The sequence below is a fragment of the Canis lupus genome, chromosome 16 (assembly GCF_011100685.1).
Source record: "Canis lupus familiaris isolate Mischka breed German Shepherd chromosome 16, alternate assembly UU_Cfam_GSD_1.0, whole genome shotgun sequence".
Taxonomy (NCBI): domain Eukaryota; kingdom Metazoa; phylum Chordata; class Mammalia; order Carnivora; family Canidae; genus Canis; species Canis lupus.
The window spans coordinates 21,498,945-21,516,215 of record NC_049237.1 but is presented as its reverse complement, the minus strand read 5'-3'; the positions used below and the strand labels follow the sequence as shown (position 1 = coordinate 21,516,215).

Sequence of the window (17,271 nt, the reverse complement as noted above, 5' to 3'; positions counted from 1 at the left end):
GGGACCCGAACACAGATCCCGGGATCACGACCTGAGCTGAAGGCAGGCGCCCAACCGCTGAGCCACCCAGGCATCCCTCTAATGCCTTTTTTCCCCCTCATAACTATATAATAGAAAGAAATTGTGATTTCTTTCCCCCCTCCAGGTTCCATGGAGAAGTCCCCAGGTCCCCTCCACTTATCTCAGCAGGCTATACATATTTTGTTGTCTGTGTCTGTCAGGACTGGAAAGCACCGGCATGGAGAATTGTAGATGTCCACTTGATCCAAGGTCAAGAGAGTGAGACCAATTTCTGACATTCTTGTACTGGTGTCCTATACTTCCATCTTTGTTGATAGCAGTTCCAAATCCTGGATTCTATACACTGGGTCCTTGGACTCCTTTTGGTTGGTTTGTGAGTTAACCGGAAATTTTCTGGGTAATTTTAACTTGCTGCAAGTCTTTTTCCATTTGCATTGATTTTAAAATTAAGCAGTATGCAGACAAGACAATATTAAACATTTGAAGATTTTTAGTTAGTATCTCCCCAGCTTATGAACTGTTTGAGTGCAGCTCAGATCTATTTAAGTAAACCTGCTGTGTACCCCCAGGCAAAGGTATGTGTTATTACTTAAAGGTTTTCTAAAAACCGAGTTTCTTTTGTGATATAATGAATAAAGTATAGGCATATCATGTTTTCTTAGAATCTGTGGTTGTCCTGTTATTGCCTAATTTGATCTTATTTTTGAGAGGTAAATGTTAATTTTAGATAAGGAAATTGCTGAAAAGTCTTTTTTCAGTTTGTAGGCTTACGTAGAACTCATTGCATGGTGTAGGAAGGTTGGTGTTTTGGGACTGCCTATATGTGGGTGGCTCTCACTTGTGCTGGATGGCTGCTGAGGAAAGGCTGGCTTGGGTTTATGCTGGTTGGGACCTCCCCCAGGTTCCAAAGGCACACTCAGAATAGCTATATCAGAAGGACTGAATTCCTTTTTCCTTTGCCCCGAAATAGTGAAAGAATTCTTTCACTGGAACCAGTCACCGCTCCAAGTAAGAATTTAGTAAGTTTTTGGTATTGGGCATGGTTTTGCTATTGGTTTTTATTTGTTTTTGAGTAGTGCCTAAAGGACAATGCAAAAATGAGCAAAGCTCAAATCTTTCTTAGGATGAGGAAGAACGTGAACATAAGTGAATTTGATGAACTTAATTGGCCAATTTCCTGTTTGAAGTTTAATGACATTTGGTTTCCAAAATGATCACTTTATTCATTTATCCTTTTACTTAAAAATATTACATCAATCATGCTTCAGGTGTCATAGATACATATCTTCATATTTTCCCAGAGCATGATTACCTTATTATAGATTTTTTTTTTAATAAGGGAAGGAGTCCACAACACTTATACTGTATGTTTCAGTGCTGGTACCGTGAGTGAAGTTTAAAAGGACACCCCACACTCAGTGTGCTTCCTGTGTAGTTGCTGGTGCCCAGTCCTCTGCCAGTGCTGGATTGAGCACTCATGTTCCACACAAGTGCTAAGTGTCCACATTGTCTTCAAGGGGAGTACTGTTTGAAGAAAAAACTCAGTCCTTTAATTGAACTTCAATTTTAAGTGTTAGCCTACATTATTTTTAATGCTCAGAAATGGGGAAAAAAGATACAGTGAAAAAAGTTTAGCTGTGCTCTGACTTGCAGCACCCTTTGTACTTCAGCAGGTGGGACAAGGAGAGTCTCTTCCCTCCAGCCTGTTCCCCGGTGTCTTTGAACAAATTAGTCATCCTCTGTGAGTCTGTTTCATGACCTATTAGATGGAGCCACTGATGGTTCAAAGTGTTGGGAGGATTAAACAAGATACTGTATGTTCTTGGCACACAATTAATGTTCTGTCTTTGTATATTTGGTTTAATTTTTTTTAAAACAAAACAACTTTGGTAATATCAACATCATATTAGAATCCAAAATATGTCTTTGTTCTTTTTAAAGATTAAAAAGAGATTTCTTGTGTAGTGTCAACTTTTAAATATAGTCAAAACTTAAGTAACCATACAATGATTCTTTCTAGTTTGTAGAGATAACATAAATAATAAATACAAAAACTTGTTTTTTAATTGGACTTAGAAAGGAAATTTAAGTGGCTGTTGTGTTTTTTAAGTTCAAAGATAAGATTTGAAACCAAATGATGTGTGTTCATAGACTCTTCTGTGATATAGGAATGTGTTTTCTATTTTCTCTGTACATTCCAGTTTTTATCTTCGATGTTTTTGCTACTTTAAATTCTGTTTGGTGGAACATAAGCAAATGTTTATGAATATGTATTAGTGAGAAGCAGATTTTTTGACTTAGTAAATAGAATTAAAATTTGGTAACAGATTTACTTTCTTTAATTCTGATATATTTTTCTTTGACACTTTGAAATAATCCCTTATAAATTAGAAGTCTCAGAACTATTGAGTGCTTTGGGATCCTACTACAAGGAGGTAGCTTGACTCTCAATGCTAGCTAGTTCACTTGCATTGAGGGCTTATTTGTACGGGTGGTTTCTCCTTATATTTTCAGAATAGATTGGGGGTACTGCAGAAGTGTTTCCTTGAATGCTAATCTTCCATCATTTCTCTACTGAACACTCTAGCATTGACCCATTGCTTGTAGAATAAAATCAGCACCCCTTTGCACAGCATTCAGTCTGGGCTTGACCTTATTTTTCAGCTTCAGCATTTACCATTCCTCCCATCTCCAAATCCAGCCAGTATAAATTGCATATGCTGTTATTTCTGCATAGAATAGTCTCTTTACATAGCAAGCCCCAACTGATTTTTCCAAACCAATATTACACACTGTTCTTCCCAGATTTCTTATGGACTCTTCCAGGCAGCATCAGATAAATTCCTTGGGCTCCCAGATCTTCCCTCACAGACCAGTGGTTACACCTTTCCACACCAGCCTACTCCACCATCTGTGAGCTTCCCAGAGACAGGAGTGTGTCTAAGTCTATGGTAGTATCCTTAGCTCTGAGGACGGAGTCAGAAGTTAACTGGTCAAAAAATAGCTGCCTCAGCCCATGTCTCAAAAATGGAGTCTATACGTGTGCAGTAGTTTGAGAAATAATAGCATGGTGACAGAAATGCAGTAACAAAATCAGAATTCACACTAATCAAACTGTATTTCTGTTCTGGTGCATGATGGTGAGTTAGAGAAGCTTTATTACATAAATTTAAATTCTGTGGACAATTTGTGGGACTGTTGTGTGTTTTGCAGGAAAAGTCAATAACCTTATAGGGTTACTCTTTTTTTTTTTTTTTTTGTAAAGATTTTATTTATTCATGAGATACACAGAGAGAGGTGGAGACATAGGCAGAGACAGAAGCAGGCTCCATGCAGGGAGCCTGATGTGGGACTCGATCCCAGAACTCCAGGATCATGCCCTGGGCCGAAGGCAGACACTCAACCCCTGAGCCACCCAGGTGTCCTTGGTTACTCTGTCTTTAAGTACCACAGGGTGAGTAGGAACTTGTTAGCATACCATTGGACCCAATTTGAAAAATACCAGTGAAGTTAAAGAAACCAAATAATGTTAGAGAAGGCACATGACTTCATTGTGGAATGTTTTTTGCAGAAGTCATTTTATATTTAATAAGTTGCTTAGAAATGGGATTGCTGGGTCACAGGGTAAATATATTTGGGATTTTATCATTACTGTTTAAATATCATCGCCCTCTCATGCAAATGTTAGGTAAAACCAGTCTTTAAATTACACTTTTCTTAGTCTTGGGTGAAATACTGGGTCTAGTGATTGTGTTTTATTGTAAATTGCTATCATGCTTGCTGAACTTTGCTATCAGCTATTTCAGGACTTGTACTGTATTTGATGTCCTGAGTCCAGATAAGTAGATCACTATTAAATACAAAATTTTCTACTTCTGACTTAGTACTTCCTATAATTTAAGGCATATAACCTGAGTTTTGAGCTTTACTCTTCAATGGGAGTCTGCCCTACTGAGAACTTGATGGACTCTGGGTTGACTATCTCCATGCCACTCTTTACATCCCTCAGTAATACAGTGGTCAACAGCAGGGGCAGACAGATCTGATTTTCCATCCCCTTTCTGTCACTTAGTAGCTATCCTGTACGTTGGAGGTATTAATGATTCCTATTTGTAGATTTGCTGTTTAGAATGAACTCAGAGCATTAGAAGGAAAAGCTGACCGGGGTTGGGGAGTGAAGGAGAGGCAGAAATGGTGACTCTGAGATTTCTGGTTTGCTCAATTGGGTGGATGGTTAGAAATAGTTCAGGTGCAATGCAGGAGAGAAAATTAACACAGGTCCCATATATGTGACTTGGGAGATGGAAAGCTTCATGGACTCGTTGAGACAATTCCTCAGTCTACTCTGAAGGCAGTTGGATGAGAAGAAGGAAGAAACGTGGACACATGCACTTCTGCAGCAAATATCTGAGGATAATGGGCGTGGATCCATGTCCTGGGTTGTGCAAACTAGTTGTGTCTACCTTATAGTCTACACATACACACACACACACACACACACACACAGAATTAGCTCAAATGTATTTTGATAGCTTACCACAGAACCTGCCACACACATAGTAGCACATAGTACTGCCTGACTAAACTGGTTACCAGTTACTTTTATTATTTCAACCAAGTATACTTGGGTTTGAAAACTCATAATGCCCTTAACTCATCTTCCAGAAACACGGATGGACAGAGATTTATTATCTGTTCCTCAGCCATCCAAGGGACGGGGTCTTCAGCATCTGCCTTCCTTCGCCTTCTTCAAACCTTTTATATGAAAGGCTTTGAAGGGACCTCAACCTTATTGACTACCTCATCATATGATCTTAGCTTTCTTGGATTTGTGGACTCTAAAAATCTGATGATTTATCTTTAAGTAAATTTGTATACATACAGCTTTGTGTGTGTGGATTCCCAGACAGGATCCTAATCTTTGAGCTTTAAATTTGAAGTGGGTGGAAAATCTAGATTAGTCAAAGCTTTCTATGTGTGAGGCATTGTACTTAGGATAGGTGGTTATGGGCTTTTAGAACTTAGCAAGAATTCAGTTCTTCGAAGAAACTAAGGAATCCTAAAGAAAAAAGTGAAAACTGCTATAAATACATTTTACCTCTCAGTAGTAGAAAGAAAACCTTTTGCACCTACAGAGAACGTTTCTCTGAAGTATGTGTGATTAATAGATGGCTCTCTACCAGTCAATGAAAAGGAACTGACCATTTACCTCCTCCCTGCTCACTGGAGAAAGATGCAGCCCATCTGGCCCAGATGTGTCTGGGAAGACCTGAGTCTATCCCGTCTCCTGGTTATTGAGGGATATCCATCTATAGAGGTGCTGGGACCAGCCCCCCAAGAGCCTACCGTGTTCTCAGTAGGGATGGACATTCTGATGTTTGCCTTAAGTGATGATTTGCGGCATCACAAGCTTAGAATCACAGCAGGTGAAGTCATTGTTTTCACAGATGGTGTTTCACTTGTTTACTGGGGATAAGGTATAAATGAACATATCCTTTCACTTCCTAATATTTGGGAACAAAAAAAGATCTGAAAACAGGTAAAAGGAAGTCTTAAGTGACAGATTAAACTCATCTTGCTATAACTTGACATTGGGAATATTTCTTTATGAAGCAGAGCAGCAGTTTAAGATTTCTAGAACTGAGGCCATATCTCCTGTGCAGGCCCCTCTCACTGACATCCTGGCATCATCTGCAAGCCCATGTGGTCCTAAGGATTATCTTGATGTGGATCGCTGCTATTTTTATTCAGTGTGGAATGATACAGGATTTTAATCTAAGTCCAACACTGTATTGAGGTTTTACCCTTCACATGACATTAAAGTAGAGAAATTTACAAAAAGAATTTACAGTAATTTCAGTAATATTCTAAATAGCCACAAATATAGATGTCTCTGAAAAAGCAAAGTCCACACAAAGAGTCAGGAGTGTTGTTATTAGGTGGAGTGTTGAGCAGTCGGTCAGTTCTGAGCAGCCTCTCTTTAGAGCATCTCTCTAGAGACACTTCTTTCCTTTGTACAAGTATGTTCTGCACTGGGCCAGAGGGAGGGGTTGGGTACACAGAGTGATTGTGACAAATGCAGATTTCTGGACAGAACCTGAGTGTGACTGTGCCATGGGGCTGAGGAGTGATTGTGAATGGTGACATGTTTGCGAAGTTGTTTGGAACTGAGGTGAGCTGATTATAAGGGGAAATGGCCGAGAGGGGAAGTTAGGAAAAAGGTAACCAGTAAATAAAGAAGAATATATTTCTGCACAAAGGAGCCATTATTGTTTGGTTGAATTCCACAGGGCTGTGATAAAGACAAGATTTGGGCATGGCAAGTCAGAAAAAATGATTTGAACCAGGTCTTTGATCTCCCGATTGATAAACATGTAGGAGTTTATGGCCTTCAGTGAGGGTAACTGAAATGGAGCTCCTGTGTTCCTAGAGTTCTAGAGCTAGGCAAACTAGCATCATGTGTGGCTGGGAAGCCGAGCAAGGCCTCCCTGTGAGTGGGTGTCAGCAGGCCCGGCATCACCAGGAAAGGCAAGCCTGCCGTGAGAATTGCCGACTCTATCGTTTGCCTTGAAATTGTAGGAGAAACACACCTACAGTGAAGGGGTTCTGGCTCTCCCCTGGTAGGTGCTCTGCTTGTGCTTTTGGTCCTTCCTGTTGCCATTGTGGCTAGTTGGATTCAGAGGGACAGGGGCCAAGGGAAGACCATCTCTGTCCTGTGAGGGAGCAGCAGAGCACACAGCCTGCAGAGGAGCTGCACACACTTCATTTTTGTACCCCGTCCAGTCACTCTAACACGCCCCCAGATTTTCAGCTTCTTTGCAGAAAGTAGTTCCACAGTGGTTTGTCCTCTGGATTTACACAGTCTTTGCCAGCTGTTCTCTTCCCTAAGTCATTGCCTTCTTGAATATTATCCCTCCCAACTCTCAAGACTTTTTCTTAATTCTGGAAGGTTGCCTTCCCTTTGGTTTTGTCCCAGGATGGAGTCAAGCTAACTGACTTAGAAGGCATTATTTCTGTTCCCTCTAGCCCACCCTCGTGGTTTGGGTATCCTGAGTCTGTGACATGGAGGGGTGGGCTGCCCAGGCACGTGGACAGACACACAGGAGGAGGAGGAACCTGCTGTGTCCCCTCTCGTGGGGCAGTGATGTGGCCTCCCCCCAGGAACCAGCTGCGGCTGCTGCTTTGCTCCTCAGGACGAAACATGAGAGCACTGTCTTCCTGGGAACCTCCCTGCCCCCTGCCACCCTGTTTTTCTCTGGCCAGCTCCTCTGAGCTAGACTGTGGGGTGGGGGGTTTGTCTTTCACTGGCTGCTAGTGTGGCAGTTCTCGAAATCAGAATGTTTCTCAGACCATCTCTCAGTCATCCTTACAGAACTGCCTGTGACCCATTGTACCTCTAAACCAAAAATATGGTTTTCAGAACGTTGGTATGGCCTGTGTGGTATTCTTTCTTTGAGGAAGTACCTAGCATTTCTCAGAGGAGAACTCCTTACCCAAAACAGCTTTAGCCTTCCTCTGCACAGGGTTTTTATTTTAACAGCAAAGAAAATACCTTTTCATCTTTTTTTTAAATAAGTTTGTTTCTCTATCTGTAAACACTCATTTTCTGCAGTATACAGGCCCTACTCACGGAGAACTAGAACTATAATATTCATTTAGGAGATGGTGTGAGAGGAGCCAGTTACAGAAAAGCATCTGCTGGCTGGTTTGGGCCAAAAGAGGAAAGTAAGAGGGAAAAGTGGGTTCTTGAAGACTGAGAGCATAGATGTTTGGATACAGATGGCAGTGCTGGCCATGGAATGGAGAAGCATGTCTCTTCAAAAGGAGGAGATTACAGCGGAATACTCTTCCCAATGTTAAGCTTCCTTCTGGACCTCAGAGATACAAAGAGGGGACTGTGGCATTGGTGGTCACTAGACTTTTCTGCCCCAAAGTGGTGTTGGGACATAAAGAACCAGAGTGTGACACGTTTCAGTTTCTCCTCAGAAGCCATTGTGCAGAACTTCAGAGGTGGGCAGGTAAAGAAGTATTATCTAAACAAGCATGCAGTAACAATATCAAAGCCTGTGTGACATTTTATGTACAGTTGCTGGGAGTCCATAAGTCATGTGTATGTTTTTTTCTCTTAGGTTCATTTTCCAGACACTGAAAGAGCAGAATGGCTAAATAAGGTAAGAATAGAATATACTAAATACCAGATTATCAATGGGAGTTAGAAGATGAGTTGCCATCTTTCCATTTTGGGGAATTTGGATGTTGACAATATGTGAACTCATTTGGACTTAGTGGGCTGGCTCCTGCTCTCCAAAACACTGAGTCATAACTAATATATTACTTTCCTAAATGGTGAAAACTGTGTCTTTAATGCGAAAAAATTGATTATATATTCATAGTTGTGTTTTTGGTCTTGTGTCTACTTCCCTGGTTGGCTAGTCCTCAAGTCTATTTTATAATGATCACAAGCACAATTTTTTTGAAATACTACAAAAAGGAGTATAACTCCCAAGAAACTTAGTAATTAATAATTATTTTTAAAGGTTATTTTTTAAGATCATATACTTTGAAGTAGATGTTTGTCCCTGTATTTTATATGTCCTTAGAGCTACAGAGGAGGAACTAATTAATGTTTGCCTTACAGCACCAGAAGTTAGTCCATTATTAAAGAAAACTCATTAATGTTTACTAAAAAAAAGCCTAAAAAAAAACAGATCTGTTTTAGGTTTTTAAAAATGAATTGGAACCACAAGGCTTTCTGATTTTTTTCCTAAGCAACTTGAAATGTACTAATATGCTTATAGGGAGTGCTTACCCAGAATAACTAATTCCTGTAGCATATTAGTTTTTTGTTGAGGTCCATTTTTGAAAATCAGATCATGTTATTTTGCGTAACAAAAGTAGACACTCCCCCCTCTTTTAACTTTCAAAAATTCTGGTAAACTATAGAGGTGTAATTTTTCATGATGACATAAGTACATTATTATGTATTAGAGCATTTTATTTGACATGGGTTCTTTCTTCTTTACAGACTGTAAAACATATGTGGCCTTTTATTTGCCAGTTTATAGAGAAGTTGTTTCGAGAAACTATTGAGCCAGCTGTGCGGGGAGCAAACACCCACCTTAGCACTTTCAGTTTCACAAAAGTTGACGTGGGCCAACAGGTTAGTTTCTTAAGTATTCTCAGTTGTGCGTATGGTAGAATTGGTGTGAAAACTTAAAAAAAAAATATTAAACTACTTTATGGGGATCCCTGGGTGGCTCAGCAGTTTGGCGCCTGCCTTTGGCCCAGGGCACGACCCTGGAGTCCCGGGATCGAGTCCCGCATCGGGCACCTGGCATGGAGCCTGCTTCTCCCTCTGCCTGTGTCTCTGCCTCTCTCTCTCTCTCTCTATGTCTATCATCAATCAATCAATCTTTAAAAAAAAAAAAAAAAAAAAAAAAGGAAAACTACTTCAAATTACTTTCTAGAGAAAAACCTGTTCCTGAGGAAGGCCTGGCAGGGTGTCTCTGCAGCTTGTCCCTATGCTACCTCATGTGGGACACCCTCCCCTCACTTGTACTCATTCTGCCCCTGCTGTCTGTGGCCAGTTCAGTCTCCTTGGGCAGTTTCTCTCAGTTCCCAGTATGTCCTTGTACCTTACAGCCTTCTGTCAGAATTACCTTTGCAGTTTTTCACAATCTGTCTCATTGGAAAGGGAGTTTGTATGTGAATTCATACTAAAAGTTTAATAATTGACAACAAACTTAAAGGCATTTACCCCTCAGGACATTTAAAATCAGCCATTAAGGACTCTGGTGCCAGGCTTGTAGAATCACATTAACGATGTGGATGAAGGGAAAGATAGATTTTGTTATTAGAATCATACAGAAAGAAAAACTGGGGATGCCTGGGTGGCGCAGCGGTTTAGCACCTGCCTTTGGCCCGGGGCGCGATCCTGGAGACCCGGGATCGGATCCCACCTCGGGCTCCCGGTGCATGGAGCCTGTTTCTCCCTCTGCCTGTGTCTCTGCCTCTCTCTCTCTCTCGTATGACTTTCATAAATAAATAAATAAATAAATAAATAAACAAACAAACTAACTAACTGCTAATTCCTAAACTACTAGTGAAAGCCTCAAGACAACATCTAAATTAGTTGAGCATAGCGGGCTTCCTTTTTTATTTAAGTCAGTGTTTACAGTGATTAGCAACAGCAAACAGTGATTGCTGCTTCCTGGTTCAGTGGAAGTCGTGTGATTTTTGTCTCTGTATCATGTATTAGATTGTATTGATTAGATTAAAACAGGTAACATTTTTCTTAACTGAGGTATAATTGACATGTAACATCGTATTACTTTCCAAGGTAGCATTGTTTTGTATGCCTAATGAAAATTCAGAATTCAGTATTACTTTTAAATACATACAGTTTACACACACTTAGTGCTCGTTCAGTAGACCCAAACAACACACCATCGCCATGTGCTGTAGTTTAGATTTCCTTGCTTCACACCATTAGGGTTTTAATAAATGTGGCCAGGAGTGTCTGACCTGGTTGTGGTGTTATGTTGTCAGTGCTCCTAGGTCCATTCCCATCCTTTACTCCCTAGGCCATCTGTCACCTTCCTCCAACACCAGATGATTTTCTGTGTGCGGAGAATGCTCCATCTTATCTGCAGTTACTCAAAAACTGGGGTCTCCACTGTAGGCACATGTTGTACTTAGCCATCTTTCCTCTTGGCTGTGAGGTGTCCAAATATATTAGAAGCTCGGGATCTGATCGTCCTCTTGTTGAAGCGCAGAAGTGCCTGCATAACCTAACACTTACCTTTCATATGTACTTTACTTTCTCTGACCTAAAACGATAACAGCAGATAGGAAAACACAGTTATAGGTAGAATGTTATGTGAGTATGAAGCAAGAGTTGACAGTTTTTCTGTAAAAAGCCAAGTACTATATGTTTTAGGCTTTGACAGCCACATGAAGTCTTTGAGGCATATTCTTCTTTCCCCCCATTTGTTTTATAATCGTTTATAAATATAGAAACCTTTCTTAGCCAAAGGCTAAATTTAACCTGCAGGCCATGGTTTGCAGTCCCATAATGTAAGATGATATGCTTGTGTTTATGGAGATTTAGAATTCTAACCCCAGCTGGATTTGTTTTAGGGAGAATTATGTTCATTTTCTATTACACACTCTGAGATTATCCTTGGGAAATAGGACAAATGTTAAGAGTAGTGCTGACTTATCAGAGGCAGCATGGCATCGTTACCAAGTGCCCCAGTATCTTACAAGTACAGGTGAACCCGGGCTCTCTGAGGAAGGAACAGGCTAGAAGGACATGCAGAGCCCCGAGCAGGGTGCTTTGTACACACCTGATGTCAGCGGGGTTCTGTTGCCTTCAGGTGTTCACTGTGTTGAGATAATGCCCAGTCATCTGGAGTGGGGTTGGCCTTGCTGCTTCTCCTCATCTCATATGTCATGTTAAGGGGATAAAGGGAATATTATCTAATGCAGACAGTTAAACTAAAGGTCCTAAGCCCCTGTACCCCATTTTCACTCCTCAGCATAATGATTTGAACTGTGTTCATTGTGATTCACCAGGGAAAAGGCTGGGAACCTAGGGCAGCAGGAAATGTAGATGCACAAAGACTTAGAAATTAGTCCTCCAGCTAGTTGAGGGGTAAGATGTTAGGGCACCTAAACCTCATAGTAAGCTCTAATACTCCAAAGGGAAGGCATTTCTTCAGCTTGAATGTTTGATGCTCAAATGTGAGGTTGAGAACCTCTCTAGAAGCAATCTCAAAGTGCTAAAATGAGAATAGGTTTTTGAAATGGTATTAAAGCTGGGTCCTTGAAACATGGCGTGTATTATAATCTGCTGTTTCTTCTTACAGTCATGTGATTTTTGTCTCTGTATCATGTATTAGATTGTATTGATTAGATTAAATCATACCTACAGCCAGTATTTTTTATTTCATTCAAAAAGCCCCATTTTGTGAAAATTTTAAGAAATGAAAAATTATAAGACCTAAAGGGGAAAAAAAGCTATGTTTCAAACCATGTCAGGACAGAATAGAGGGAAAAGAGGTCTGACCTCTAAGCGCTCACACACCAGACACATTCCCTCTGTCCTTTGATTTCACAGTAGCCTTGTGAGATAGATGCCATTGTCACCCATACTTCACAGATGAAGGCCTTGGAGAACGGAGGCCTGATAACTTGTACTTTGAAAGCAGAAGTTTAATTCCTATAGCCCAGGGCTAAGTTTGTCCTCATTTCTATGCCATATTGCAAGGTTTGGGTTTTTTTTTTTAAATAAGCTGCCTCTTGTTTCAGCCTCTTAGGATCAATGGTGTTAAGGTGTACACTGAAAATGTGGACAAAAGGCAAATTATTTTGGACCTTCAGATTAGGTAAGTTTTTATTTGTGTTATATTTATGTCATAGGTAATGACATACAATGTCATTTAGCTGTACCCATAAAGTGGAGGATATAATGAGCACATTTCTTACCTGATGTTTGGTGGAATTTGACTAAATTGTTGAAGACCCAAATTTATTTACTTTCTGTGTCTTAATTCTTGATAGCCTAGATAATTGCCAACATAAGCATGTTAAATTAAAAAAATTAAAGACAGGGCGCCTGGGTAGCTCAGTCGGTTAAGCATCTGCCTTCAGTTCAGGTCATGATCCCGGGGCCCTGGGATCGAGTCTTGCATCAGGCTCCCTGCTCAGCAGGGAGTCTGCTTCTCCTTCTGCGTCTGTACATGTGTATGCTCACTTGCCCTCTCTCTCTCCCTCCCTCCCTCTCAAATAAATAAATAAGTAATCTTTAAAAAAAAATAATAAAGACACTACAAGAAAACTACAGGCCCATATCTGATGCCAAATTCCTCATCAAAATACTAGCAAACTGAGGGATACCCGGGTGGCTCAGCGATTGAGTGTCCTTTGGCTCAGGGCATGATTCCGGAGGCCCAGGGTCGAGTCCCACATCAGGCTTCCTGCAAGGAGCCTGCTTCTCCCTCTGCCTGTGTGTGTGTCTCTCTGTCTCTCTCTATATCTATCATAAATAAATAAAATCTTTAAAAAATAACTAGTAAACTGAATTCAGCAGCATATTAGAAGAATTATATACCATGACCAAGTAAGATTTATTCTCAGGGTGCAAGGATCCTTCAACATATGCAAATGAATCAGGCACTACATTAATAGAATGAAGGGGAATGATCAACTCAGTTGATGTAGAGAAAGCATTTGAGAAAATTCAGTTTTCTTTCATGATAAAAACAGTCAACAAACTGGGAACAGAAGAATAAAAGGTATAATAAAGGGTAAGAGGTGTGTGGCTGGCTAGTTGCAGGAGTGTGTGATTCTTGATCTCAGGTTCATGAGTTCCAGCCCCACTTGGATGTGGCAATTACTTAAATAAATAAATACTAAAAAAAAAAAAAAGGCCTATGTGAGAAACCCCCAGCAAATATCGTATCAGTGGTGTGAGACTAAGCTTTTCTTCCAAGATCAGGAGCAGGCATGCCCACCTCCATTTAACATGGCCCTGGAAGTCCTAGCCAGAGCTGCTAAGTAGGAAGAAAAAGGCAAGGCATCCAGGATGGGAAAGAGGAAGTAAAATTGTCTCTGTTTACAGGTGGTATGATCTCATATGTAGAAAATCATAAGGATTCCACAAAAAAGCCTCGGAGAACTAATAAATTCAGCAAAGTAGCAGAATATAAAGTCAGCACACAGAAAATCAGTTATGTAACAATGCACAGTCCCAGAATGGAGTCAAGGAAAGTCTTGTTTACTTTAGAATCAGAAGAGTAAAATTTGTAGGAATTAATCAAGAAGGTGAAAGACTTGTACAAAGAAAACTATAAAACACTGCTGGGAGAAATTATAGAAGACGCAAGTAGATAGAAGGCATCCCATGTTCTTTGTTTGGAAAACTTAATATTATTAAATGTCAACACTGAAAACAGTCCATAGAATCTGCACAGTCCGTATAATCACATGTCAGGTAAGGGTTTAATATCTGAGGGTGTAAAGAACCCCTAAAACTCAACAGCAACAAACAAGCTGATTTGGAAATGGACAAAAGGTCTTGAATAGTCATTTCTCCAGAGAAGATATACAAATGAGCAGTAAGCACATAAGATCCTCCCCTCATTACTAATCAGGGAGATGCAAATCAAAATCATGATCTACTTCCTCATACCCATCAGGATGGCTACTGTCAGACAACAGAAGGCAGCAAGTGTTAGCATGGACATGGATAATGGACCCATGTGCACTGTTCATGGGAATATAAAAATGGTGCAGTTTGCTGTTGAAACAGAATAGTTGTCCTTCAAAAAATTAAACATAGAATCACTGTTAAGACCCAACAATTCCACTTCTGGGGCTATACCCAGAACCAAAAACAAAGTTTCAAAGAGATAATCCGTACACCCACATTTGTAGCAGTTCGTAACCATTAAAATGTGGAAGCAACCCAAGTGTTCATTGACAGGTGAGTAGATAAGGAAAATGTAGTCTGTACGTGTAGTGGAATATTACTCACCTTTAAAAAAATCTTCATGATGAACACCAGATGATTAAAATAAAAACTTATAAAAGACTTTGTGACTTTGGGATATTGCTAATTAATACCATCCTAATGCTAAAGAAAATAGAAGGAAATTCTGACACCTGCTGCAACGTAGATGAACCATAAGGACATTATGCTGAGTGAGATAAGCCTGTCATAAAAAGACCAATACTGTATGATTCCACTTAGATGAGTACTTAGGTTAGATGCATAGAGGAAGAAATTGGAATGGTGGGCATCAGGGTGTGTGGTAAGTTGCTTCACAGGGATATTCAGTTTTATAAGATGAACAAGCCGTGGAGGTGATGCTAGTGATGGTTGCACGATAAGGTGAATATGCTTGATACCACTGAACTTAAAAATGAGTAAGATTGTACAACATACATTCTGTGTGTTTTACCACAATAAAAAGTAATTGAGAAAAAGATTGACAGTCTGCCAGGTGCCACACCTGGCAGATAAAGGTGGTTTTGTTTAGTTCTTGTCCTCATTCTTTGTGCACTTGCTCATGGCTTCCTGCATCTCTCTGAGGCCTTAAACAGCTGTGGAAGGGGAGCTGCTGAGGTGTGTCAATTGACAGACTCCACTCATAGCTTTCTTTCTTTTGTCCTTGACTGAGGATCCTTTTGTTTTATAATGTCATCTTTGAGTTTCTAAAGTATATATATATATAGTAAACGTACAGAGTTTATACCAGTGACCTTTACTTTAGAAAAGAGCATTGGGGGATCCCTGGGTGGCGCAGTGGTTTAGCGCCTGCCTTTGGCCCAGGGCGCGATCCTGGAGACCCGGGATCGAATCCCACGTCAGGCTCCCGGTGCATGGAGTCTGCTTCTCCCTCTGCCTGTGTCTCTGCCTCTCTCTCTCTCTCTCTGTGACTATCATAAATAAATAAAAATTTAAAAAAAAAAATTAAAAAAAAAAAAAAGAAAAAAAAAGAAAAGAGCATTGACTGCCTCTAATGATCTGATTGAAAAATCTGTATCTTTAAAGTATCAGGTATTACTACAGACACTGTTGTCATCAGTGAGATAAAAGGAAGCCCTATGTCTTCAGCTTGGCTGTACCCTGGGACTGTCCACTAGGCTGATAATGAGCTTCATGAGGATGGAAACTTTGTTCTCTGGTTCCAGCACCAAGGGAGGATTTCATACACATTTATTAAATAAACATTTGAATGTATCAGTTAATGGACGCCATTGTGAAGACGCAGTCTGGCTTTCATGGTTTTAGCAGTCATAACAACATATGCAGATTATGCTGCTCAGATATTTATGTCTCTAAAAAAAAAAATCTGCATTCCACTTTCTTCTATGTTCCAGGCTGGAACTTTAATTAGGTTATTGGCAGTGGAGATGGGGGAGGAGTAGTTGGCAGATACTAGGAAATAAAAAGATCAGGTCTTAGGGTGAAGAGGAGAAAAGTTTTGAGATGGGTTTTTAACAGGTGATTTTATCAGCTAGATCCAGAGTCATGCTCAGTAAGAAGAATCCATAGATGCTGGCGTTAACACCAGGACATAAATATTGAGAGAATTCATCCCAGATGCCTTTCATTAGTATTTTACTTGTGTGTTTAGATATTCTCTTTGCAACATCTCTCAAACTGCCCCATGTTCTCAGGAGCATGGTGTGCTGCCTTTGAAGGTGGGAGTCAAATCAGAGATCCTGCACAAAACATAGATGATGTTTCACGTTCATACTGAGAATAGCAAGCCTGGCATTCAGCATCATGCTCTGTTCTTGTTTCATTTGTTTCATTTTGTATTAATGACTGAAATTATTTAATCATTGAGTAAAATTGGTGCCCCCAAAAGATGCATCATTTCTAACCTTTGATGTCACAGAGCCCTGGAACACTGTTGGTAGTTTTCTCACTACCAGGGAGCATAGGTGTAAAATTTACTTACGGTGAAATATAATATGAGATTCTCTTTAGGTTTTAAACAAACTCAGTTGTTTATAAAACAAGTGAAAACTACATTCCATCAAGAAACAGATCCAGAAGTTGCACTTTGAGAAGTGACATGTGTAATTGGTGTGGCTGCATCGAATCTGCTAGTGGGGATGCCTGCGATTCTGGGCAGTAAGATACTCGGGCATGGGCCTCAGGTCACAGTTTTGCCTGTAGGCTGATTTTGGTTGTTCTACTATCATTTTACTCAGATTATATACCTTGCATGTCTGTGGTGATTAAGAGACAGTAATACAGAACTTTTTCTGGCTAGTTTTGTAGGAAACTGTGAGATTGATTTGGAGATCAAGCGATATTTTTGTAGAGCCGGTGTTCAAAGTATACAGGTAAGGTTTTTAAAGTTTCATAGTCTTCTGAAATTCTGTATGCTCTGTTCAAAATGAAAACTGTGAAGTTTTTATTAACTCAGAATTTCTTTGAAGTTAAGTTTTTTATTTGTAGGTTATACTTGAAGTCAGATGCTCAGAAGTCACTGAGATGACCATGTGTCCTCTTTCTTGCATCAGTAGGTGGCCTGTGGGTTTGTCTTATGTGACATGTTCTGATTTCTCGTTTGAATTTAGATTCATGGTACAATGCGGGTGATCCTGGAACCGTTGATTGGAGACATGCCCTTAGTGGGAGCCTTGTCCATTTTCTTCCTTAGGAAACCAGTAAGTCAACATTAAGTTCATTTTTCCAATTAACTGACAAAGATATGTAAGGAGAGA

At 40.1% G+C, this 17,271-nt stretch overlaps 1 protein-coding gene across 1 annotated transcript in view; it reads left to right on the top strand.

Annotated features, from left to right (window-relative positions):
- Positions 1-17,271, top strand: part of ESYT2 (extended synaptotagmin 2) — an 82,155-nt gene that overhangs the window by 22,032 nt on the left and 42,852 nt on the right. Inside the window, exons 2-6 of the mRNA XM_038559190.1 lie at positions 8,151-8,192; positions 9,047-9,181; positions 12,334-12,410; positions 16,815-16,887; positions 17,125-17,214. Coding sequence (XP_038415118.1) covers positions 8,151-8,192; positions 9,047-9,181; positions 12,334-12,410; positions 16,815-16,887; positions 17,125-17,214 — 417 coding nt within the window. The remainder of the gene's footprint in view (positions 1-8,150; positions 8,193-9,046; positions 9,182-12,333; positions 12,411-16,814; positions 16,888-17,124; positions 17,215-17,271) is intronic.